This window comes from Humulus lupulus, chromosome 6 (assembly GCF_963169125.1).
Source record: "Humulus lupulus chromosome 6, drHumLupu1.1, whole genome shotgun sequence".
In the NCBI taxonomy this organism is placed as follows: domain Eukaryota; kingdom Viridiplantae; phylum Streptophyta; class Magnoliopsida; order Rosales; family Cannabaceae; genus Humulus; species Humulus lupulus.
This window is the reverse complement of record NC_084798.1, coordinates 125719063-125745714: the sequence shown is the minus strand read 5'-3', so window position 1 is coordinate 125745714 and position 26652 is coordinate 125719063. Positions and strand designations below refer to the sequence as shown.

At 33.8% G+C, this 26652-nt stretch overlaps 3 protein-coding genes across 6 annotated transcripts; 2 read left to right on the top strand and 1 right to left on the bottom strand.

The window, feature by feature from the left end:
* Positions 1 to 514: 514 nt before the first annotated feature.
* Positions 515 to 1761, top strand: LOC133782522 (21.7 kDa class VI heat shock protein). Of its 2 annotated transcripts, XM_062221850.1 has the most exons (3): positions 515 to 769; positions 884 to 952; positions 1199 to 1761. In XM_062221850.1, the coding sequence occupies exons 1-3, from the start codon at positions 616 to 618 to the stop codon at positions 1507 to 1509; spliced, it is 534 nt and encodes a 177-aa protein (XP_062077834.1). In that variant the 5' UTR covers positions 515 to 615; the 3' UTR covers positions 1510 to 1761. The 2 variants fall into 2 exon arrangements, with proteins under 2 accessions (XP_062077834.1, XP_062077833.1); XM_062221849.1 differs by having other exon boundaries at positions 527 to 952.
* A 1335-nt stretch (positions 1762 to 3096) lies between these two features.
* On the bottom strand, positions 3097 to 3789 carry LOC133785441 (secreted RxLR effector protein 161-like). The gene has a single exon (XM_062224673.1). It carries the CDS (start codon positions 3787 to 3789, stop codon positions 3097 to 3099), a length of 693 nt encoding a protein of 230 aa, XP_062080657.1.
* A 13306-nt stretch (positions 3790 to 17095) lies between these two features.
* Positions 17096 to 22216, top strand: LOC133782521 (kinesin-like protein KIN-14N). 3 transcript variants are annotated; one of them, XM_062221847.1, is made up of 17 exons: positions 17096 to 17247; positions 17338 to 17578; positions 17712 to 17856; positions 17944 to 18053; positions 18235 to 18354; positions 18478 to 18660; positions 19017 to 19226; positions 19312 to 19386; positions 19480 to 19626; positions 19698 to 19833; positions 19936 to 20045; positions 20302 to 20463; positions 20564 to 20781; positions 21126 to 21207; positions 21332 to 21436; positions 21549 to 21653; positions 21747 to 22216. In XM_062221847.1, exons 2-17 carry the CDS (start codon positions 17387 to 17389, stop codon positions 21924 to 21926), a joined length of 2280 nt encoding a protein of 759 aa, XP_062077831.1. In that variant the 5' UTR covers positions 17096 to 17247; positions 17338 to 17386; the 3' UTR covers positions 21927 to 22216. The 3 variants fall into 3 exon arrangements, with proteins under 3 accessions (XP_062077831.1, XP_062077830.1, XP_062077832.1); XM_062221846.1 differs by having other exon boundaries at positions 17096 to 17578; XM_062221848.1 differs by lacking the exons at positions 17096 to 17247; positions 17338 to 17578; positions 17712 to 17856; positions 17944 to 18053 and adding an exon at positions 18058 to 18140.
* Positions 22217 to 26652: the final 4436 nt, after the last annotated feature.

Here is a 26652-nt window from a genome sequence, read left to right as displayed (position 1 = left end):
ATAGAGGCTACTTTAAGCCCTATCGGTAGGACTTTCAGTGTTTCTCAACCCGTGAATAGTTTTTGGCGCGACCTTTTTTTATGACCGTGTATATTGTAGCTATTTAGAGCATCCTGCAAATTTTCAGAAAATTCCGAATAGTTTACAGTACCGAAAACTAGGTTCAAACATGTTGTTTTCCACGCGCATAAAAAAAATTAGTCACGCGTGCAACAACATGTTTGAACCTAGTTTTTGGTACTGTAAATTATTCGGAATTTTCTGAAAATTTACAAAATGCTCTAAATAGCTATAATATACACGGTCATAAAAAAAAATCGCGCCGAAAACTGTTTACGGGTCGTAAACACTGAGAACCCTACCGGTAGGACTTAAAATGAAGCCTATAAGAGAATTCTCATATATAAATATAATAAAAATAAAAATAAATATTCTTGGTCTAGCTTTACACCCCAAGCCTCCAAATATTAATTCCAAGAGAATTTATTCCTTTTTTTTTTCCTTTCTCACAAAGCTTATCTTTACACTATAAGAAGCAGTATACCACAAACTCTCTCTCCACTCCATCAGGGTCTCAAAAGTGTCAACTTTTCTCTTCTCTACAGCCTTGATCAAATGAGCAGTAGTAGTACACGAAGACAGAGCATAGAGGTTATCAGAGACGATCAAACGACAAAGAAATGGTGCGTTGCACTCCGAGAAGATGTGTTCAAACGATTCATGTGCCAAGGCAATAATAATACGACATTAATCATCAACAAAGTGTTTGGTGATGGCTCACTCTTCAGTCCTTTCTTGTTTGGCAAATTCTTTGATCCTTCTGATGCTTTCCCACTTTGGGAATTTGACTCTGATATCTTGTTGTCTAATCTCCGGACCTTAGGACTAACCACTGTCGATTGGTTTCGAACTCCTCATGACCAAAATTATGTACTCAAATCTGAACTACCAGGTAATTATACTACTTCTTTTTAACATGGAAGAATGGACTTTATGGCTTTGGAATCATTGTTACTTGACTCTCAAGTCAAAAGAAAAAAGAACTTGTGAAACTAGGGGTCCCTTCCTAGCTATATGTCACACCCCATGTTGTAGTCGATTCTAGTTGATATATATGATGAATAATCAAAGGGTTTTTTGAGATTCTTTTTTTCTTTTCTTTTTTTTTCTCTTATTATTGCAATTATTGTTGGAACAGGAATTGGGGTTGGGAAGACCAGTGTCCAAGTAGTGTATAATGAAAAGCAGAAGGCTGTGGAGGTGAGTGGTCTGTGGAACCAACAACAGAGAGAGTCAAAGAGCATTATTAAGGAGTGGAGGAGTGGTAAGTGGTGGGAATATGGGTATGTTAGGAGGCTTGAACTGCCTGAGGATGCAGATTGGAGAAAAATTGAGGCATATTTGACAAACGACACACTTTTGGAGATTAAAATTCCTAAGAAAAATTTGGATTTTGAGTCCAATAGTCTTAGGAATGACGTCAGTACAAAAAAATCTGATGAGGTGTAAGTAAGTATAGAACTTTGTTTTTACTTCCTTAATTGCAATGTATACTATTAAAAAAAATATGTAGAAAAACAAATTAATTAACTGCTGTATTAATTAATTGTTGGTATATGGTTACAATATTATAAAAAAAAATTATGTAGAAAAACAAATTGATTAACTGCTATATAAATTAATTGTTTGTATATAGTTACAAGAATGTATAGAAACAGATTATTAAGACATTTACCAAATAAAACATTGATTTATGAGTGTTTTTTATTATTATTTTTATAATGCAACACCAATTTGATGAAAGTTCAACAATTTAGAAATATTTATTTTCCACAATATATATTTTCACATCCTCTGCAATAGAACTTCTAATTATAATTAATTGCATATATTGTTTTGAGAGTAAGGTGCTTCTATAAAGTTTCATAATTACCTTATCATATAAATAATCATGCTATATATATTGAATGCTCAAACATAAGGGTTTGAGAATTTTTTGCTTATTCTTTTCAATTGATAAGGATTCGAACTTATGTTGCCATGTCTTGCAGAATAATTATATGATGAAGTTCTTTAATTTTTTATTATATATATATATATATATAAAGCACTCAAAAATATTATAATCTCTAGATTAAGTGTATATGAATTAATCATCCATCATTGGAACAATCCAAAAACTACAAACCTAATCAAAATAGTGATCGATCAACCGAAATTTCTTCATTTCTGTTTGGTTAACTGTTGCGAAAGGTTCTAATTATTGTGGTATTCAATGACTTTAGAGGAAAGAATGAATAATAAGAACAACCCATTTGTTGTAACCACAACTTCAAAACAAGAACATAAAACATACCATAAACCAGAAACAATTGATCAATAATCAATCTAAAGACAAAAACTGGTTTAATCAAGGAATCAAATCTAAACAGAAATGAAACATAAAGAGGAACACAAAACACATGTGGTTCGAATGAGTGTTGGCTAGACACCACTCTACTACACGGCCAAACCAGCCCCAAGGGCTTGATAATCTCTTTATTGATTCTGAGGATCAATCTTTACAACAATGGAGTCTTGCTCCAAGAATTCTCTCTATACAGTAGTACAAAAATCTCTCTAGGCTCATTGATTTCTCACTCTGAATATTACAAAGTATAGCAATAGAAATTGATTAATGATATGATAGAAGAGGAGCCTTATATATACACAAGAGAGGTAAGCAACTAACTTAACCTCTAAGTCCCGAGTACCAACTGTAGTAACTGAATTTTGAATATTCAGTTATGATGTCCAATAATAGTCAAGTTGACCTTGAGCATTTGACCAATACTTAACAATCATCCACCTTGGTTAAATGCTTGAGATTAGCACCTTGAGCTGGTTATAAATTGGAAATTCAGCAGCTGAGTATGTTGAGCAAGTTTAGACAGTGCCTAAACTTGCTATAGGGAACATACTTAGTTAACATGTCTGCTGCATTATCCTTAGTTCCAACTTTCTTGACTTGAACATCATTTCTTCCAACAACATCTCTGATAAAATAAAGTTTGATGTCTATATGTTTAGATCTCTCATGGAACATAGGATTTTTCATCAAATGCAAAGCACTTTGGTTGTCGCATAGCACTGTGATGTCTTCTGAATGTACCCCAATTCACCTGTGAAGCCCTTCAACCATATAGCTTCTTTAATGGCCTCTGTAGCAACCATATATTCTGCCTCTGTACTTGATAGTGCCACAACCTTTTGCAGATTTGATTTCCAACCGATGCATCCACCTAATGCTGTAAATGCATAACCTGTCAATGACCTTCTTGTATCCAAACTCCCTGCATAATCAGAGTCTACATAGCCTTCAATCTCAGTTCTATACTCTGAGTTTGCACTATACATAAGTCCAAGGTCTAGGGTACCTTTGACATATCTCATGATCCATTTCAGGGCCTTCCAATGTTCAATTCCTGTATCTGAGATAAATCTACTTACCACACTTAGTGCATAGGCTAAATCGGGTCTTGTACACACCATAGAGTACATTAAGCTTCCAACACATGAAGCATAGGGTATCTTGTCCATGTCTTCTTTGTCATCTTCAGTCTTAGGTGCTTGTTCCCGTGAGAGCTTGAAGTGGGGTGCTAGAGGTGTTGTGACAGGTTTTGATTCCCTCATATTGAACCTGTTCAGTACCTTTTCAAGGTAATTTTTCTGAGATAAGAACAAGTGTTTTTGTCTTGATCTTATGATGTCAATTCCCATAATTCTCTTAGCAATACCTAGATCTTTCATTTTAAATTATGATCCCAACTGTCTCTTGAGCCCATCAATCTCTGATCTGTCCTTGCCTATGATCAGAATGTCATCTACATATAATAATAAGTACATGGATCTATTATAGTAGACACATGGATCATAGCTACTTTTTGTATAGCCTATATGAGTCATAAACTCATTGAACCTTAAGTTCCATTGTCTTGGTGCCTGCTTGAGGCCATACAAAGATTTCTATAACAGACATAACTGATTTGGCTTGCTGCTTTTGAACCCTTCAAGTTCAGCCATATAGATTTTCTCTTCAAGCCTTCCATGCAAGAAGGTTGTCTTAACATCCATTTCTAGATCATACTTGGCCACTTTTGCCATTATCACTCGAATGGATGTTTGCTTCACAACAGGTGATAAATGTCTATAAAATCTATACCCTCTCTCTGGTTGAATCCCTTGGCAACCAATCTGGCTTTATATATGATTTTCTCTCCTAGTAGACCCTCCTTTAGCCTAAATATCCACTTGTAGCCTATGAGTTTTTGTCCAGGTGGCTTGTTTACTGTTATCCAAGTCTTGTTCTTAATAAGAGAAGTCATTTCTTCATGAATAGCATTGTTCCATTCATTACTCTCACTGCTATTCATGGCTTGTTGGTAGGTTGTTGGTTCTATACTTTCAATCTCTTCTGCTGTATTCAGGGCAAATGCTGTATAATCAGCATATCCAAGTCTGTCAGGTGGTCTTAACTCTCTTCTTGCCCTATCCCTGGCCAACTGATAATTGTCTAGATCTGTCTGAGATGTTTCACCACTTGAATCAACTTGATCTTCATCTTCTAGATTCTCTGAATGCCCTGGTGCATTATTTTCTTCAATCTGAACTGGTATGCTTCTCTGAACACTTGTATCACTTGCTTTGTCTTTCACTGAACCATCTGTTTGTACCATAGCCATTTAATCTTCCTTGAATACCACATCCCTGTTTATGATACACTTCTTGTGATCTTCTTCCAAACACCACAATTCATAGCCTTTAACTCCATCAGGGTACCCTAAGAACATACATTTGAGTGCTCTTGGTTGGAGTTTGTCTTGCCTTATATGGACATAGGCAAGACAACCAAATACTCTCAAGTGATCCAGCTTAGGTTCTGCTCCTGTCCACATCTCTTGTGGAGTTTTCAGATTAATTGCAGTGGATGGACACCTTTTTATGAGATAACATGTTGTCTTTACTGCTTCTCCCCAGTATTTTCTCTCTAAATTTTCTCCTTTGAGCATGCACCTAACTCTTTCAATCAAAGTTCTGTTCATCCTCTCAGCAAGGCCATTTTTCTGAGGGGTTTTGGGAACAGTTGTATGCCTTGCTATTCCTTTCTTATCACAATAAGCATTGAATTGTCCTGAGCAGAATTCGAGACCATTGTCTGTTCTCAATTTTCTGACCTTCTTTCTAGTTTGAGTCTCCACCAGTTTCTTCCATTTAACAAAAGTTTCAAATGCCTCATCTTTTGTCTTCAATAAGAATACCCAAACTTTCCTTGAGTAATCATCCACAATGCTTAAGAAATAGTTGGCACGTCCTAGTGATTAAACCCTTGAAGCTCCCCATAGATCATAATGCACATAGGCCAACGGTTCCTGGGTTATGTGCATTCCAACAGAGAATTTAACCCTGCAGCTCTTCCCTATGACACACTCTTTACAAAACTTCAGTTTCCCATCCAGTTTCTCCTTCAACAGGCCTTGTTTATTCAATTCCACTAGACCTCTTTCACTGACATGGCCTAGTCTCATGTGCCACAGCTTGGTGTTGTCAATACCAGCTCTTCCAACTATCGTATCTTCACTCCCTTTAGTAGCAACATCAGCTTTTCCAACCTCTGTTTTCCCTACCAAAACATAGATCCCATTCTTGAGTTCACCTTTCATAAGTGAGCTTTCAATCTTGATTGTACAACCCTTTGAGGTCAATTCCCCAACTGATAAAAAATTTCTCTTGAGTGCTGGCACATATCTCACATCTGTCACAGTTCTTTGTACACCATCATGCACTTTTATCATAACAAACCCTGTACCCTCAACCTTACAGGCTTTGTTATCGCCAAGTAGGGCTGAACCACCATTTATGACTTTGAATTCACAAAAGAATTCTCTGTGAGGAGTCATATGAAAGGAACAACCTGAGTCAAGAATCCATTCTTCACCAGTTTCTTGACTTGAGACTACCAGAACATCAGCGAGTTATAACCATCTGATACAACACCAGCATCTCCCCTTTCCTTTCCTTTGTCTCTCTTCAGCTTTGCCTGTAAAGCCTTGCATTCATCTCTGAAGTGACCCTCTTTCTTACTATAGTAGCACTGTTTTCCTGACCTTGATTTTGATTTTGATCTCTGACCATGGTGATTGTTCTTGTTGCTGTTGTTTCCTTTATAGTTTCCATTGTTTGTCTTGTTCCCACCAGATCTTGAATCCATGTTCTCTGATCTGCCTCGAGCAAACAACCCTTCACCATTGCTCTCACCCTTTTCTTCAGACCTCTTATGTATTTCTTTAGAATTCAAAGCAACTTTCACCTCTAACATAGTTAAGGTGTCCTTTCCATACAATATAGTATCCACAAAATGTTCATAAATTTTTGGTAATGAACTGAGTAAAAGAATACCTTGATCCTCATCATCAATCTTGACCCCGATGTTGTTGAGATCCAAGATGATCTTGTTGAATTCTTCTAAGTGTTTCCTAAGTTCTTTGCTTTCATCCATCTTGAGAGTATAGAGCTTATCATTTAGATAGAGTTTGTTGGCTAGTGATTTCTTCATGTAAATGGCAGCTAACTTCTCCCATAAACTAGCAACAGTCTCTTCACTTGACACTTCTCTTAAAACCTCATCTCCAAGGCTGAATAGTATTGCACTATGTGCCTTTGATTCAATTTCCTTTATCTTCTTCTTGTCATCTCCAAGAATCTCAAGCTCTTTTTTGTCAATAGCCTCTAAAATCCCTTGATGAACAAGAAAAGTCTTCATTTTAATCCTCCATAAGCTAAAGTCATTAGAACCTGTAAATTTGTCTACTTCAAACTGTGCGGAAGCCATTCGAGATCAAATCTTGATCTTTCTTGAAACCTTGATACTGTTCTTGATGGCCCTTGGAACCTGGCTTTGATGCCACTTGTTGTAACCACAACCTCAAAACAAGAACATAAAACACACCATAAACCAGAAATAATTGATCAATAATCAATCTAAAGACAAAAACTGGTTTAATCAAGGAATCAAATCTAAACAGAAATGAAACATAAAGAGGAACACAAAACACATACGTGGTTCGAATGAGTGTTGGCTAGACACCACTCTACTCCACGGCCAAACCAGCCCTAAGGGCTTGGTAATCTCTTTATTGATTCCGAGTTTCAATCTGTACAACAATGGAGTCTTGCTCCAAGAATTCTCTCTATACAGCAGTACAAAAATCTCTCTAGGCTCACTGATTTTTCACTCTGAATATTACAAAGTATAGCAATAGAAATTGATTAATGATATGATAGAAGATGAGCCTTATATATACACAAGAGAGGTAAGCAACTAACTTAACCTCTAAGTCCCGAGTACCAACTGTAGTAACTGTATTTTTGGAATATTCAGTTATGATGTCCAATAATAGCCGAGTTGACCTTGAGTATTTGACCAATACTTAACACCATTTTAGAAATATAATAACTTTTTCCAATCCCAAAACAATAAAGGCTATAACACATTTAGAAACATTTATATACTGTATATTAACAATTAATTACTCTCTTTCCTATTCACAAACCTAAGGCTCATTTGATCATCAACATAAAAGTGAAAAAATCTCATTTAAATTTATTTGAACAAATTAAAGTATGAACATTAATAACCTAGATAATGATACTATTAAAAATGTAATGAAATTAAAAATAAAATAACAAAGGGCCTGCGTGCCAGTGAAAAGCAAGAGCTTTAAATAAATTTAATTAGTTAAATAAAATTATTACGACATTTAGCTTATTTTAATGCATAATTTTGAAACACATATCATTACTTTATGTATATGATCTATCTAATTTGTGTGGTGATGCTAATTGAGAACCATGATGTCAAAATTCTCATAAATCAATTAGTTTTATTAGTTGAAGCTTTGTAATGTGACAAAATAGAAGATAGATATAAATAAATAAATATATATATATATATATAATAGAATAGTTATGCTAACTCAAATTAGTTATAGGTAAAGTCAGCTCATTACACCTATACTACATAATTTAGTTTGTTCTATCAACTATCAATAATGTGTTTTTGAATTTCATAATATAATTCTGTGGTGGTCCAAAACAATAATATAAATTGATTATGTATCGATTAAACCAAACTAGTATTGAAGAATATATAGTTCATTCTCTTTGTTGTTTTCTTAGATCATTAACTATTACTCAACAGCAAATACAGTGACATATCTATATATAAAAATATATAATATATTTAATGGGTGTCTCTAATTATTACTTGGCCTAACATATATTTTTAAGTGACTCTTATATGGATACCTAGTCAATTTATTTTTCAGAAACGTACCAAACAAATTATATGTTATAGAATCATCATACCTAATATGTATGAGACTCATCATACCAAAGAAATTGGGCACTCTGGCGTTAAATGTGTGGCATTTTATCCTCTTTTACGTTGAATCATATTAAAGAACCCCACTTTGCTTGAAATTGCAGCGATTCTCATTTCTCAGTCTTATTTAAATATATTACATTTTTCTAGGGGAAAATAGTCAGAATATAATTTGTGACTAAAAAATAATAAAAAAAATATGAGAAAGGAAAGGTTATTATGAATAGAATAAATAATATTCTTGTTTCTTGAACTATGATTACTATAAGATTGTGCCTCTCCGAATTATTAACGATGTTAAAATTTCTTCCCAAATTATGCACGTTACTGAAATATGAGACTTTCGTTAGATTTCGTCCTAGGTGGCTAACAGATTGATGATGCGATATTTTGTCTGTTGATATGACATATTCATGTGTAGAATAATTAGTAATTTTTTCTCCTGAACTTTAACCGCTATCAAATAATACCATTTTTATTAAAAAAAATTAAAAAAAATTTCTAAAAATAATAATTAAACCCTTAAAAAATTAAAAATTTAATTAATAACAAATAACTATTTTTTACTTTTACTTTTTCTTCTTTTACAATATAATGTAAATCTATTTTAGAATGAAAATTTAAAATAAATACCAAAACAAAGAAAACATATTTAATTAAAGAGGATGACGAAGGGCTTAAATAAAAAAAAAACTTTTAAATTAAGAGGATGAGGACGAAGGAGAACAAACTTTGCTTTATGATTTATTTTTAATTTTTATTTTAAGATATATTTATTTTATATTGTAAAAGAAAAGAAAAAGTAAAAAAAAAAGTGATTTGTTATTAATTAGATTTTTAATTTTTGAGTATTTGAAACTTTTAGTATGGTTTATTTTCTTATTCTTTTAAAATGATTTTTAAAATTTTTAAGAATATAATTATTATTTTTAAGATTAGGTTTTCTTAAAAAAAATAAATTAGTTTTAATAAAAATGGCACAATTTTCAAACCTTCCAAGCCTTATAACAGTACAATAAACCAGCAACTTGTGGAGTATAAAAATGCTGTTTGGTGTTGAACAATCCTTCCTAAGCACCGATTCTTGCTTTGGCTGATGGTCAATTCTTACCTCCTAACTAGAGACAATTTAGCTAAGTTCAATATTCAGTTGAATTGCTTATCTTGTCATGTTTGTGAAGACCACTTAGAAAGTCATAATCATTTATTTTTTGATTGCTGCCTTTCCAAGAGGATTTTGTCTTGCATTTTTACTTGGCTTGGCGTGGTCTTCCAATTTTTCAGATTGGGTTGTTCAGCTCAGTGTTGGGCAGAGAGACACTGTGGATATTGTTTTGAATATGGTGTTAGCTGCTGTGATCTATCATATTTGGAGGAATAGAAATAGGTGCATTTTTTATGGGTATTCTTTGACAGCTAAATGTATAGCAAAGGATGTGATTACATTAGTTAAGTATAGGTTATACATTGTTCATAACAGGAAGTTGTTACCTCAACATAAGCTTTTTATAAAGAAGCTTCAATGTAACTAGAGTGAGGTTTGGGGCCTTTTGGCCTCGTTCTAGGATGTGTTTTGTGGGCGGTTTGCCCTTGGTTGTAATAGTTGGTTTGTTCAATGAAGTTTTTTCCTTCTTGATAAAAAAAAATGGCACAATTTGGTAGCTGTCAAAGTTCAAGGGAAAAATTGCTAATTATTCTAAACATGGCAGTGCCACATCATTAATTTATTAGCCACCTAGGACAAAATATAATAGAAGTCTCATATTTCAGTAACGTGTATAGTTTCGGATGAACTTTTAACATCGTGAATCATTTAGGAGGCACAATTGTATAATAGTCATAGTTCGGGGCAAAAATACTATTTATTCTTATGATAATGTCATGATTTTTTTTATTTATAAAATAGTGTCATGATTTTAAAGTAATTGAGAACAACATTAGGTGATGTCTTGTTATCATAGAAAACAATAGGTTTATTTATTCTTATTTGTCATGTTTTCGAAATTGCTTTAAATTAATCACCTTTAATCAAATATGTTTGATTGAAATTGATAAGTAAAGGCCAATTAATTTTGCCGTCATCATTTTTAGATAGTATTTTAATTATTAAAAAATACAATATAATTTCACGTGATTAAATATAAATTAGATGAGAATAGATATAATAAGATTTCGTATTACAATATAATTTGTTTTAATCATTGAATCTACTTAATAATAATGTAAAAAAAAACCCATCATAATTATTTACAAAGTTTATTAGTGATGTCCACCAAAAATATAAATTTCTAATTAATGATAGAGTGTTCATTACCTCCAAAAGGAGAAGGTATGAAAATTACATAAAAGAATAAATTCTCTGTCTTTATTCCATTTGGTTAAAGTAAGGTTCTGATTTCATTAAGCTGGAAAGTGATTAAAAATAGTAATAAGAAAATGTATATTTTATATTAATTAATAATTGGAACCATCCTTTTTCTAGTTTATTTTTATTAGAACAACACGTTTGGCATAAATGACATAAATACAATTTTGACAAAACACGGGTAAAGAAGAAGTCTCATAAAAAGGATTAGAGATTAAAAGGACTGAAAAATTGAGCACCAATAAATGAAAGGTAAATAACAACAGATTGCTTAATCCATGTGAGATTTTGCATAAAGTTTTACCTTTTATATATACATATTTATATTTGTAAACAAAATTATTTTAATTAAGTGAAAAATTCTTGACCCCCATCTGACGCAAGAGAAAAATAGTTTGTTTAATGCTAACAAAGGTGGGAGAGACTTGTGGGGGCACCTTTGATTGGCTTTATAGTATGCCAAAAATAGAGAGTGGAGTATAATTATAATTTCAACTATTTTAGATTTCTTTATTAACCTATATTGGATTTGCTGCTCATGATTTTGAGTCCAACACATCACTATCAAAATTCAGAATTATGTATTACTTGATTTACTAAATAAGTAAAGGAGATAATTTAGGTGAACTTGTGTGTATATATTTAACAACTATAAATATATATTAGTAGCATAACATAAATTTTTAAGAAACCACATGACTTTGATTGGATTGTTGTCAATGACGTGTGAACTAAATTTAAGACTTAGATTGCCATTTGCCATGACTCGTGAACTAAAATCATGGGCTATAACAATCCATCTTACACAAAAACAATATCACCAACTAATTGATTTTCTAATTTTAAAGAACAAACAAAAATTCCATTTTCTTACATTTCTTTCATTTTCTTCCCAAATATATACAAATAATTATATATATATATAAATTTTTGATAGAAATGTAACCTAGCTCGGTCAAGGGTTATTAGTTTTATTAGATCAATGCTCCTTGGAGAACAAACCCATCTCAACTTTCAATTCAACACAAAATAATTATTATCATTATTATTATTCATTAATTTAGTAAATCTTTTGGAACTATCTAACTATCATATCATTCCTCCAATCATTTTCTAACAACTCTTATTTTTCTTTTTTCTTTTCTCCTCTCAATTTATGATATTTATCTATAAAATTCCACTATTAGCTGCCATCCTAATCCAACTCCAAAATAATTGTGGTCGGTTTTTATTAGTTAAGGTTTGGTCTCATGTGCACATAGATATATATTATATTTACTAGGTAGAAATTATTTGTAATACAGACTTGTTTTAAAGTTGTAAATATTATCTATAATTTTAATAAAAATTGTTCACTATTTAAAAAAAATATATCTATATAATAGAATATATTATAATTTTATAGCATATATAAATATTTATATCAATAATCTCTACATATATGACATCTAAACACAACGTGACATGTATATATTTACATGACATATATAGAAAATATAATAATATTTAAAAAGAAATTAATAATAGAAATAAAATAAGAATAGAAAAAGTCATAGTGTAGACAGTAGTATACATGCATAAATTATTTTTAGTTTCTAATGTATTCCTTTGGTGAATTTAATGAAGAAAAAGAGCTTCAATGACTTGATAAAAAAAAACTATCACACAAATTTATAAGATGAAACGATGATATGTATGTCTTTATTATTTTTAAATAAATATAATTTAATTATTTAAATTATCATAAAATATCTTAAAAATACCATATTTTAATTAATTAATTAATTAATTTTTGTTTAAGTTTATGTTTATGTTTATTGGTTTTTGAATTTGACATTGACAACAAAAGATTATATATTATATGTTTAATATAATATTAAGTTTAATTAAATTTTATTTAAGTAATATATAATTTTATTATTTTTAAATAATTATCATTGTAAAATATCTCAAAAATATCTTATTTTAATTTGTTTAATTATTTAATTTTATTTAAGTTTAAGTTAGGTTTACAATCTATCGTTAAACATAAGAATATTCTGTTAAATATAAAAATGTTCCGTTAAAATTAACGGAAAAAAATAAAAACCCATTAAAACAAAAAATTTATGTTATTATCTACACATTTTTTTTTTTATATAAAAGAGATATATATATGTATATATATAGTTCTTTAATACTTAAATTTTTCTCACATATAATTATAGTATTATGTGATATTTTTCTTTCCAATTATACGTACTAGCATAATTAATATGTTTTAATCATACTTACAAGTTTTTAATTATCCATGTTTAATTACTAACTTAATTTTTTTTTCTTTAAAGAAAACAAAATCTTAAAACTTTGCCAAATTTCATTTATGGACATATTTATTTTAAGGAAAAATACTAGTTTGCCCCTATGTTTTACCTGAATACTCAATCGACCATTGTATTTTGTTAAATAACAAATTAGACCTTGTGATTTTGTAAAATGGAAAAAAAAAATGATACCCTGAACCCAATGTTGGTCAAATAATTTTTCAATATGAATAAAATATCCTCATGTTTATAAATTAATGATTTAATCAATTAATTAAATATAAATTTTACAATAAAAAATTTAATTATTAATTTTAAAATAAAATAAATAGATAATACATTGCTTAATTAAAAACCATAAATAAAAATTAAACATAAAATTTAAAAGGAAACTGAAAATAATAAAAAAATAAAAATACAATATTTTTGTTTCTTTTTTCTTTTTATTTTTCTTCTTCTCTCCTCCATCTTCTTGTCTCATCCATTTGCAGGTGCCTTAATTGCTGACCCTAAGCAACATTCTCACCGTCCTCAACCCCGGCCAGATCTACCTTTACGTCAGTGCCCTTTGTCCCCGAACCCCGACCAGATCCAACTCCATAACCATAGAAGTTGAGTGAAGCCATTTGTTTACAGAGTTTTTCGGAAACTAGAATTTTGAGAAATAAGATAGCTAAAAAGAAATGATTCAAGATAAACAAACAAATTTTTTACGTGGTTGGGGTAGTAATGAGCCTTAGTCCATGATTCTATTGTATTAGAGCTTAGAAAGCTTTTACAATGGAGTTTTCTGCAAGTCTGAGCAGAGTAATTGCTTACAAGAGAAAATTCGGGAATTCCTTCTACAGTGCACAACTGGTCCTATTTATAGGAAGTTGGATGCAATGGGCTTGAGCTTGACTAATCCGGGCCCAATAGGGATATAATCATGATTTGCTCGCTAATGGAGGCTTAATACAAAGGACTTTGCTAAATAATACACATTAATCAGGGCCCATTGAGCCGGCTTGGGCATAACAAGCTTTACAATTGACAGCGGTACGTAGCCTCAGACTGGTCCGTGTGGGCTTCTAAGGAGATCCTGGGGATAGGATCCGCTAGAGTAGTGGCAGTACTGTTCCCCAATAACGGTGTACATTCCGTACGTAACCTTTTCTGCAAGTTAGTTGAGGAGACCAAACTCCATGTTTCTCGAGAATGTGTCAACGTCAGGGAAGTTCAATCCTGCCCACCCGGATGCCAGGTCTGGTTTCATTTACTAAGGTCTCGGTCCGTTTACCAGAGCTTGGGTTTATTTACTAACGTCCCGGTTCATTCTCAGACTGTTGAGCCCGCCACCCTTACTCGCATCCCGAATGATGCCATTAGGTTGGAACCGGGAAGCTGAGTTGGGTCCGCATCTTGGTCCCGATTCCCTCGTTATGGTGTCGCCCATCATACAATGTTGGGCTTACTGACGATTGGACCACTAGGACTTTCTTCTTCCCTATCCATTGGGCTTAGACTGGGCCTTTGACCTCTTCGAGAGAGCCCATGGATCCATTATGTCGTGCCACGCATCTGGGGGAAAAACGGGGATTACACCGTTGAAGCTTTACAGTTTTGCAGCCATGGAAGTCAAGTGAAGCCATTAAAGCTTCAGTCGAAGCTTTACAGTCATCGAAGTTTAGAACCACCATCAACTCCATCACCCAGATCTGCTAGCTGGAGCCCTCAACCTTTCCTCTACCAAGCCCAGATTTGCCCACGTCAAGCTTCCCGTTGCACCAATTCTAGCTACGTGAAGAGCCCATATTCATCCCTGTTGCACCAGAATTTGCCATTGTCTGCCTAAGAGGTCTCTAGATCTGAGTTGCCCAGTCAGAGGTTGCCAAATTCGTTCGTCCGTGAGGAGGAGAACCAACTTCGAAGTTCGCCAAATTCGGAGGAGAACCAAATGAGTGGAAGGGAAAAGCTGGTGGAGGGTTGTTCTAGGTTGGGGTGGTCGGCGGGGAGAAGATGAGGAAGATCAGGAAGGGAAGAGAGAGGGAGTGGGAGGAGAGAGAAGTATATATTGAATTTTGATTTTTTTAATAATTAAAATGTTCCTTTTTATTAATTTTTAAAATTTAACCTCTTTTTTAATTTAATAATGTTTTAATTTGTATAATTTAATTCATTAATGAAAAAAATCCAAGGGTATTTTTGTTATATTAAAAAATTGTTTGTCCAAAATTGGGATCAGGATATCATTTTATTCAATTTTACAAAATACAAGGTCCGATTTATCATTTAACAAAACACAATGACCGATCGAGTATTCAAGCAAAACTCATGAGTCAAACTGATATTTTTCCTTATTTTAATAGAGTTGGTCCACACCTTTTTCCAAGGACGGTGACATTGCACTTCTCCTAAAAGAAAAGCTAACTATAAATTATTTATTTATTTTAATTAATATTATAAATTGAATCCAAGTAGAATGGTAACAAATATGAAAACTAGTTTATTGAATGAGTGGTTTGGAATATATGTAACGTACTAAAAGGGTACAACCATAACATTTTTTTAGGAACAACCATAACACTTTTAATTTTAAGTTTGATCATTTTTCTTATCTAATACAAAATCATTTAGACAATAAAATTTTATTTGGAACCAACTTTTCTTTTTTTAAAAATAAACATAAGTATAATACATGTTAAAAAAATATGAAATATACAAAAGTATATGCTCTAGCTTTAGTATTGGTAAGCGTAAAAATTGAAAACATTATTAATTTTTAAGTAATGTACTTGTAGCATTCTCAATAGACGCTCTACTCTATCTTTTAAAATACTTCAAAAAACCACATATTTATATATTTTACCTTTAAGTTTTACATTATACCATACATCAGATTCTTTATATATTTCTCTACATCATTTAAATATTATATCTTTAAACATATTTTATTAATTAAAGTAAAATAAAATAATTAAAAAAGAAAAAGAAATAATAAATATATATACTAATGGGAGAGAGAAAGCTTATAAAGAAAAATAATAATATTAAAATATTATATAAATGATATGTATATGTTATGTAAATGTAGATATGAATTAATTAGAGTTTGTGCATAACTATTATAAATATATGCATAAAGGAGCTGATGAAAGATATTTTTGTGAGTTTAAGCTAAATATTATAGAGAAAGTGTATTACAAAATACATCACCAAAACATATATTTTTTTATAATTTACCTCAAACTTTTACATTATACCATATATCAACTTCTCTATTTTTTCTCTACATCATTTAAATATTATATTTTTAAAAAATATTTTATTCATTTTAAGAAATAAAATAATTAAATATAAAAGTATCACACTCGTATATATACAAAAGTTTATAAAAAAAATAATAAAATATTTATAGCTTGATGAATAATATTTCACTACATATAAAGAAATACTATTCATTTAGGTAAAAAAATATAACTTTACATCACCCATTGAAAGACTATTTAAATTTTTTTCTCTATATTATAAAAAGAATTAGATATTTTACCTCCATCTGAGAGTGCTCTTACCCATTCATCCAACTAGTGAGTTAATCTTAGCTAATTTTTATAACGATGAAAGAAAATATTAGAATGTTAATCTAAATTATAGTCACATATTCAACAACTTGAACTAGTCTTAATTAATAAATAAAATTTATTTTGAGAAATATAAAAATAAGGGTAATTTAATAAATTAATAATTTATATATGGGTAGCGCCAGATCCCCTTTCAAAAAAGATTCAAATCCAAATGGCAGTCTCTTAACTTTATCAACAAACCCAACAATAATTTATTTATTTATTTTTTAATTTTCTTAAATACTAAAATATATAATTATTATTTTAAGTCTAAATTATTCTTATTAAGTTTAAATTTTAATTTAATTAAAAAGAATGGCTTTCATCCAATCCATCTTCCTGCTCGTTAAAGCAACGGCTGTGATATACAGTTAGCTTTGAATACAATCCATGGCCCCACGCCAACCTTTGTACTAGCTCTGTCTCTTCTCTTCTTCAAATGGCTTCCAATTAACATCACTAGCCTCCATTTTTACCAACAAGTACAACAGCTTCAACCCCATCAACTATTCTCATTTCTCAACTGGGGTTTGTTCATCTTCTTCTCAACTTTACTGGGTACCTTCTAAGTTTCTCATTTGGGGTCTCATTTCTGTGATTTTTTTAGTTAACTCTGTTCTTCTCTTACTTGGGTTTTTGGTGATGAAGTGAGTTTCAAAAGGAAAAAAAAGAAGATTTGGAAAGTGCGACCATAAAAATGGTTGGTACAGCCACTAATGGGAGAGGCCGGCACTCGTTTCCGTACATTAATGGAGGATATGATATGAGTCCGGGTAGTACTCCGGCGAGCAATGCCGGTTCGGAGTGTGGTGGCATTGAGTTTACTAGAGAAGATGTTGAAGCTTTGTTGAGAGAAAAGCCTAAAAGGAAGGACAAGTTTAATCTCAAGGTCAGTGAGATTTTTGACTAATTGGTCTTTTTTGGCCCACAAATGTTTCTTGATTTGTTGGTTTGAAAGTGGGGTTTTGGTTTAGTTTAGCTAAAATTGCATTTTGATTTGGAATCTGTTGTGATTGTTTTAGGAAAAATGTGATCTCTTGACTGAGTACATTAAAAGGCTTAAACTTTGCATCAAGTGGTTTCAAGAGCTGGAAGCAAGTTATGTGTTTGCGCAAGATAAGTTACAGAATAGGCTGGACAAGGCTGAGCTGAGATGTTGTGAAACAGGTATGTTTTTTATTTCTTTTTCATTTTTTTCTGCAGTAAATTTATTTGAATAGTGATTGAGTGAACTGTGTTTTGATTTTTTTACAGAAAACCTACTCAAAAACAAGGAAGAAGAATTGAACTCAATTATACAGGAGCTCAGGAAGAATTATTCATTTTTACAAGATAAATTTGAACAAGAAGAATGTGATAAATTGGTAAGCAGATGAATTTTTATCTAATTTGGTTGGTTTACTTTTACTGACATCCATATGGTTTTTGAACAAGAAGAATGTGATAAATTGGTAAGCAGATGAATTTTAATCTATTTTGGTTGGTTTAGTTTTACTGACATCCATATGCTTTCTTAAATGTCTTGAATTTGTTAATGCCAACCAGTCTGCAATGGATTCTCTCACAAAAGAAAGACAGGCCAGGCTTGATATTGAGAGATCACAGAATACTCTATCGGAAGAGCTTGGGAGAGCTCAGAGAGAGCTGTCAAGTGCTAATCAAAAGGTAAAATGGATATGAATGGCAGATTCCTTTGTTGCCTTTTTCGAATTTTTCACTATGAGCTTTTCTCCACTATTTAAAACTTTTACATAACAAATTTCTGAATTGGGATTGTAAATTGTGTAGATATCGTCCCTTAATGACATGTACAAGCGATTGCAAGACTACATTGCTAGTTTACAACAGTATAATAGTAAACTTCACACGGACCTATCTACAGCCGAGGATGACCTTAAGCGTATAGAGAAAGAAAAGGCTGGAATGGGGGAGAACCTGAGCATGTTAAGGGGTCAACTTACTATGTGCAAAGTGAGTTTCTTTTTCTTTTGTTTTTTTTTACTGTGGAACATTTGCATGCACATTATTTTGTCTTGTGATGAGTCTTTTGTGAGTTAAGGTGTGGAAAATATTTTTTTTGGTAACCAGAGACTTGGAATCAATAAACACTAGATTTAGAGCAGCAGTTAAAGTAGGAATGGATCTTTCTTATGTACCCTTCAGTGGAGGAAAAAGATAAACAGTAGCCATTGTTATATAGAGCTCTTAAGTAAATTTTAATGTTCATAGTCCTATAGTAACATCATTGGAGTTTTTTCAATTTTCTCTTTTACTATTTTTTTCTTACATGAATTCTTAGAAAAATTTATTTGATGGATCTTGCACAGACATCGCATGATGAGGCAGTAAAGCAGAGAGATGCTTTGGTCAATGAATCTGCAAGCCTTAAAATGGAGTTGCAACAAGTTAGAGATGATCGTGACCGCTTGCTACTCCAAGTGCAGTCTTTAACAGCTGAAGTGATCCAATATAAAGAGTCTACTGAGAATTCTTGCTCTGAGTTGGATAACCTAACAACAAAAACAAATGAACTAGAGGTTGCCCAATGCTTTTTTCTGCGTAGCTTATGCTTGTACAATTTTGTTCACTTGTAAATTTATCATAATATTGTGTTCTTTGCAGGATATATGTGATGCACAAAGTAATGAAATAAGGACATTGAAGGATCAACTAACAACTGCACTAGAAAGACTGCAGGTGATAATATGTGGATTTGCACATAACATATTATATATTACCTGTTTTCAGGAATCAAAGCGTGAATAGTTTTCTATTTTCAAATTATTTCAGGTGTCTGACTTATCTGCACTTGAGACGAGATCAGAATACGAAGAACAACAGAAACTTATAGGTGACTTACAAAGTCGTTTGGCAGATGCAGAATTTAAAGTTATTGAAGGGGAGATGCTCCGAAAGAAGTTACATAATACCATTTTGGTAATGCTTTCTTCCAAATGTTTGCAGTAGCAAGATTCTCGACATGCTACTGAACCTCTTTCTTGTCACAGGAACTGAAAGGGAATATTCGTGTATTCTGTAGAGTGCGACCTTTGTTGCCTGATGATAGTTCATCTGATGGGAAGGTTATCTCTTATCCGACGTCAATGGAAGCTTTTGGACGCGGCATTGATTTAGTGCAAACTGGTATGTTCAACTTTTTCAGTGGAATAGATATTAGAACAGTCGTACATCTCAATTTACTTTTGGCTTTTGTGTTGCACTGAAAAAATTTGTGTCAATAATCAGGGCAGAAACATTCTTTCTCATTTGACAAAGTTTTTGTACCTGATGCATCACAAGAAGACGTCTTTGAAGAAATTTCACAACTTGTACAAAGTGCTCTTGATGGTTACAAGGTGATCCTAAGCTCCAAATCTTGTTCAGTTTCTATCTTGATTTTGCACTCAGATTCTGTGAAATTATACCTTATTAGTTATTTCTCTCTTTTCTATTATATATGTACTGTTCAACATTGATAAACATGTTTTTGTCAGCCTTATTTTTTGTTGCATCAGGTTTTCTCCTTCTTGTCATCGTTCAATTGTATTTCATGAATTGAGTTTACTGATATAACATAAATCTTAGCAACATTATGGTCGTTTCTTTTTTCAGGTTTGCATCTTTGCCTATGGTCAAACAGGATCAGGCAAAACATATACCATGATGGGTAAACCAGGACAGCCTGATCTAAAAGGGCTGATACCTCGTTCACTTGAACAAATATTTCAAACTAGACAATCTCTTCTACTACAAGGTTGGAAATATGAAATGCAGGTTTGTTGAATCTATCTCTATCACTTCTACTATTATTGTTTGAACATCTGGCTGCAATCTTAGTTGGTTCACTAATACATTTCTCTGTAAAATATGTTAGGTATCCATGTTGGAAATATATAATGAAACAATTCGTGATTTGCTATCCACAAATAGATCATCTATAGATATTTCACGAACAGAAAATGCTGTTGGTGGCAAGCAATACACAATCAAACATGACGCAAATGGAAACACACATGTGTCTGATCTGACAATTGTGGATGTTCGTAGTGCCAAAGAGGTCTCGTATCTTTTAGACCGAGCTTCACAGAGCAGGTAATGAAATAATGTTGATCAATATTATTCCCCTTGTTATTCTTGTCTGACTACTGATTATGATTGCATCTACAAGAAGTGCATTTATACTTTTCCGCCATCAATTTTATAGTCCATGTGCACTTGTGGATTTTACATGGGGATATTAATGCCTTATTATTTGATTTACCACCTGACACAAGTCATGCATTGAAAACTGGATTTGTAAAAAATTGTGTTGAGAAATTTAATTAATCTATTTCAAGAGTAAACATTGGCATTAATTAGTATTTTTTTCCCTACTTCTATCTTAAACATCTTATTTTATTTATAAATTTCATTTATTTAAATTTTGTTTCTTTCAGGTCTGTTGGTAAGACCCAAATGAATGAACAATCATCAAGAAGTCATTTTGTTTTCACCCTTCGCATATCTGGTGTTAATGAGGTAATTTTTTCAACTTCACCTTTCTGTACAAGTCAATTTAAGGTGTTTTTCTGCATAGATGCTGACTATTTCATCAGTTGCATTGTGCTATCTAAATATACTTGGGTTATCTTTTCCTCAACAGAGCACTGAACAACAAGTACAAGGTGTGTTGAATCTCATTGATCTTGCTGGTAGTGAGCGCCTTTCTAAGAGCGGGTCAACAGGAGATCGTCTCAGAGAAACTCAAGTACTTTTCTCAAAGCTTTTTTTTCCTTCTTTTCTTAGTCTTTTGTCTTCATATGTCAACAACCATCATGCATTTTTTGTTCCATTTCTAAATGACTGATGTTTCAATCCAGGCCATCAATAAAAGTTTGTCATCCTTAAGTGATGTCATATTTGCCTTGGCCAAGAAGGAGGATCATGTACCTTTTAGGAACTCAAAGCTTACATATCTTCTTCAGGTAAATTCTCTATGGCCAAATTTTTGTGATTCTTTTGCTTCATCTTTCATCCTTCTGGATATTCTGAAGTCTTATAAATTTACTTTTAAACAGCCATGTCTTGGAGGGGATTCCAAGACTCTGATGTTTGTAAACATCTCTCCTGATCCCTCCTCATCGGGCGAGTCGCTTTGCTCGCTTCGCTTTGCTTCTCGAGTAAATGCTTGTGAGATTGGAGTTCCACGACGTCAAACCAACATCCGGTCGCTAGATTCTCGTTTGAGCTATGGTTGATATTTGATAGATGAATAAGAATTTTACCTTAGAAAATTATATATAATGCAATCAATGCTCTGTTTCGGTATCACTAGTATTATAATGTGAAAATTTCAGAGTGATTCTAACTTGTACAGTGAAGAAAATACTATGCCATATTAGCTAAATTGGAAAATTTGATTCTCTAAGTGCTGAAAATGTAGTAAGTCTAAATTCATCAGTGCCCTTACAATGATTGGTTTTTGTTATTTATGTTGAATGGACTTGGTGCATGTATTTATGGCTTAATTGCATTTGACTTTCACTTTAATTGAGCAAAGAGTACTTAGGTATTACGAATAATGCTATGTATAATGTATAATAAGTTATATGTTGAATAAACCCTAACAAAACTCGAGACTTAATTAACAAAACATAATTATAGCAAAACACTAACAAAACATAAGAGTTTATCATTTGAAAAATTACACCAGGCACTCTAAATTTCAATTCTTTTTCAAAAAAAAAAATACAGAATTTTACAAAAATTACAAAAATACGGATAACAATTTGTTACATTTGGTAATTGCCTGTTACAATTTTCTATTTAGTTTGTAAATGTTTATAAAATTGGAACATTTGGTTGAAAACTTGTAAATTTTAATTACAAATTTGTAAACTTTGGTTACAAAAAAACTGTATCGTCACAAATTTGTAAACTTTATTTACAAAAAAAATCTCCGTATTTTTGTAATTTTTTACAGATTCCGTATTTTTAGTATTTTTTTTTACTCCAGGTCAAGCACGCTTAACTTTGGAGTTTTCAAGTGATGGGCTACCGAAAAGAAGATGTATCTTGTTGATATAGGTAGTACCCATCAATCCATTTAAGCCCTCTTCAATTATGTAGTCTCATATCTACACAGTCTTAGAATCATCACACTTGACCTTCCCCAGGCGGTGTAGGATTGCACAGCTTTTTACCCGGTCTTTCCCTTTACGGATCACGGGATTCTTACTGTCACAATCACCCCCCTTACGGGCCCGACGTCCTCGTCGGCCACACTTCCGGCTGGGTCAAGGCTCTGATACCATTTTGTAACGCCCCACGTCACTATGAATGCTTCCTGGAATGGCGACTGGCCCTATAAACCAACACGAGTCTTTCTAGCGTGCTTTGTCCTCACTCGCACGCTTCCTGGGAAAACTTCCTAGTAGGTCACCCATCTTGAGATTACTCCAGGTCAAGCACGCTGGAAAGACTCGTGTTGATTTATAGGGCCAGTCGTCATTCCAGGAAGCAGCCATAGTGACGTGGGGCGTTACAAAATGGTAGCAGAGCCTTGACCCAGCCGGAAGTGTGGCAACTTGGTATCAAAGCGTGCCAAGGTTAGGGTTCTTGTAGACTGGCTGGGCATGTACACTCATCACTGAAGTCAAGCTCGACTCATGGTTTGGTAACTATTTATGTAGTTATATGTATAACTGCTTAAATATAGTATATATGCTTTACTTGTACACATGAGACACCATGTTAAACCTGTGCCCTGAATATTATATCTTCAGCAACTGTGTGCTAAATAGTACTGAAATTGCTAGAACATACTTATTAGTATTGTTGATTGTGAATTATTATGTGATACATGCTAAATGCTATAAACATGTATCTACTTGTATCCTTGTATGACTATGGAATATGATAATTGTATGCTTGTTCTTGGATCGTAAGGCGGCAAGAGGTTTAGTTATTACTACCTGACTGGCCGTATTGACTATTGTTTTAGCAAGGTATAAGTGATAAGAGTGAATCCAGGACAGACAGATATGTCAGTTGGCCAGAGTGATCAAGGCTAGAATAATAACAATCAGGGTCAAGAGAATGACCAAGGACAGATTCCACAGCCAGCTTCTGCAAACTAACAGCAGTTAATTAGTGATCTGCAGGCTACAATGTTGAGATAGGGAGAGGAACTTCGCCTCCTGAGACAACAACAAGCACCTGCAGTGGACAGTGTATCAGAGGCACCTTTTGTGTTGGTGCCAGCAGCAGAGCAGCTGCCTGAGGTTGGTAATAAATGGGAGCCTCTCTACGAAAGGTTCAGGAAGTAGCAACCTCTAGTTTTTGAAGGCAATGCAAATCCTGCCAAGGCAGAGCAGTGGATGAGTATGATTACGACCATCCTGGATTTCATGAGGGTGACTGGTAATGAGAGGGTGGCTTATGCCACTTATATGTTTCAGGAGGATGCCTGAAATTGGTGGGAGGTTATTACCCAGACCAGAAATGTTAATGCCCTGAGTTAGGAAGAGTTTCAGACTCTGTTCAACAAAAAGTATTATAATGATGCCATCAGGGCAGCAAAGGCTGAGGATTTTATCAGGCTACTTCAGGGAGGTTTGTCAGTCACTGAGTATGCCTTGAAATTTGATCGTTTGGCAAAATTTTCCATGGAGCTGGTGCCCACTGATGGGACCAGGAGGGAGAGATTTCTTCAGGGGCTACAACCAAGATTAGCCCGTGATGTTCGTATTACCATTGTGCTGGAGTTACTACCTATGCACAGGTGGTTGAGAAGGCACTCACAGCTGAGAGTGCAGAGAAGAAGATCTGGCGAGACAGTGTAGCCAGAAAGGAGTTCAGGAGGACAGGTCCTCCATTTGTGGGTTCTGGTAGGGATGTGGGCCCCAGTGATCAGAAGAGGAAGGTTCCTGACACCTTCTCAGTTCCAGGTCCTGATAGGCAACCCCGTGGTGTTTCAATGGGTCGTCCAGGTGGTAATGAAGCCTGGAAGTCTTATCCTGAATGCCCTAGATGCAAGAGGCATCATTTGGGAGAGTGTAGGGCAAGGGCCTGCTTCTCGTGTGGAGCAGTGGGTCATCTTACAAAGGATTGCCCTAAAGCAAGAAAAGAAGAACCCAGAAAAGCGGACAGCTCGGCCCCAACTCGAGTGTTCGTATTGAGACAAGCAGAAGTTGAGGCTTCTCCCTCAGTAGTTACAGGTTAGCTTCTTAGTGCTGGAACCCCTTATAATGTTTTGATTGATTCTGGTGCTACACATTCTTTTGTTGCTAGTAGAATTATTGATAGACTATGTAGACCCTGTGATTTTTATGCTGTGGGGTTTGGAACTTTGTTACCCACTGGGGAGTTAGTGGTATCCAGAAGATGGGTCAGAGCTTTGCCAGTGACAGTGGAGGGCAGAGAATTGTCAGTGGATTTGATAGAGTTGGTTATGACTGACTTCGACATGATATTGGGTATGGATTGGTTGGCAAAGTATGGGGCAACCATAGATTGCAGAAGGAAGATAGTCACCTTTGAGCCTGAGGGCGAGGATCCTTTTGTGTTTGTTGGTACTGTGCATGGACCTCACATACCTATGATTTATGTTTTGAGGGCTAGGGATCTATTGCAAGGAGGTTGCATTGGATTCTTGGCCAGTGTGGTTGATACACTCAGGTCGTGCCAGTGAGACTAGAAGAGACCAGACTTGTTGTGAATTCCTGGATGTATTTCCAAAAGATTTGCTAGGGTTTCCACCACACAGAGAAATAGAGTTCGTGATAGAACTGGCACCAGGGATGGAGCCAGTGTCTAGAGCACCTTACAGAATGGCCCAGCTGAGTTAAAAGAATTAAAAGTACAGTTGCAAGAACGATTAGATTTGGGTTTTATTAGACCTAGTTTCTCACCTTGGGGTGCGCCAGTTCTGTTTGTAAAGAAGAAGGATGGTTCTCTGAGGATGTGCATTGATTACAGAGAACTGAATAAGTTAACAATCAAGAACAAGTATCCTTTACCAAGGATAGATGATCTGTTTGATCAGTTGCAAGGTAAGACGATATTCTCATAGATCGACCTTCGTTCTGGTTATCATCAGTTGAGGGTCAAGGAGGGAGATATACCGAAGACTGCTTTTTGTACCAGGTATGGGCATTATGAGTTCTTAGTTATGTCATTTGGATTGACTAATGCCCCTGTTGCTTTTATGGATCTTGTTGACTGTGTTTTTAGCCAACGACGTGAGAACGTCAATAACGACAAACCTTCAAGAGAATTTAAACGACACAGACAGTTTAATCAAGAAAAGTAGATAACACACAAGATTTTATAGTGGTTCAGCCCCGTTCAGTCGGTAATAGCCTAATCCACTTAGAGATTTTATTACTTTATCTACACTCAAGATCAGATGAACCAGTGTCAACTGAGTTTCTTCAGTGTAAATTTTCAGGAATACAAAAAGGGGTTCTCTCTCAAGGAAACCGCACTTTCTCTCTCTAGAACTCAGACCAAATCTTAAATTGCCAAAAGTCTCTTTTTGATCCCATTAACCCTCTATTTATAGGCTTGGGATCCTAAACTGATCTCCCCCTAGGATCGGGATATTCTATTATTTATATTATATTTAAATTACACAAAATATTCAAAATACAACAGATTCCTCAATTTGAGTGAGGAATGAGAGATTCCCGCGATGCCCAGATCGATTCTTGCTGAAGCCGTTTCTGGGAATTTGACGTAGTCTGGTCCATTTGTTTGATGAATATCTTCTTCTGATTGGACATATACATGCTGGACACCTGCATACGGACCATACCCCTTAGACTCTCTTCGGACCAAAGTCCGACCAGTCACCTTTTGGGCTCACCTCCGGACCATAGCCTTGGGGTCTCCTCGGACCAAGTTCCGACCACACCCTCATGGGTGCTCCTCGGACCAAGGTCCGAGCCACACTCTCCTTGACTCTCCTCGGACCAAGGTCCG

Excerpts from the sequence above, each read along its gene's own strand:
- LOC133785441 (XM_062224673.1), bottom strand. The coding sequence starts at position 3,789 with ATGAAAGATCTAGGTATTGCTAAGAGAATTATGGGAATTGACATCATA.
- LOC133782521 (XM_062221847.1), top strand. The coding sequence starts at position 17,387 with ATGGTTGGTACAGCCACTAATGGGAGAGGCCGGCACTCGTTTCCGTAC. Across the intron at positions 19,627-19,697 it reads AGTTACATAATACCATTTTG|GAACTGAAAGGGAATATTCG; the intron begins GTAATGCTTTCT and ends TTCTTGTCACAG. Across the intron at positions 20,464-20,563 it reads GTTGGAAATATGAAATGCAG|GTATCCATGTTGGAAATATA; the intron begins GTTTGTTGAATC and ends AAAATATGTTAG.
- LOC133782522 (XM_062221849.1), top strand. The coding sequence starts at position 616 with ATGAGCAGTAGTAGTACACGAAGACAGAGCATAGAGGTTATCAGAGAC. Across the intron at positions 953-1,198 it reads ACTCAAATCTGAACTACCAG|GAATTGGGGTTGGGAAGACC; the intron begins GTAATTATACTA and ends TTGTTGGAACAG.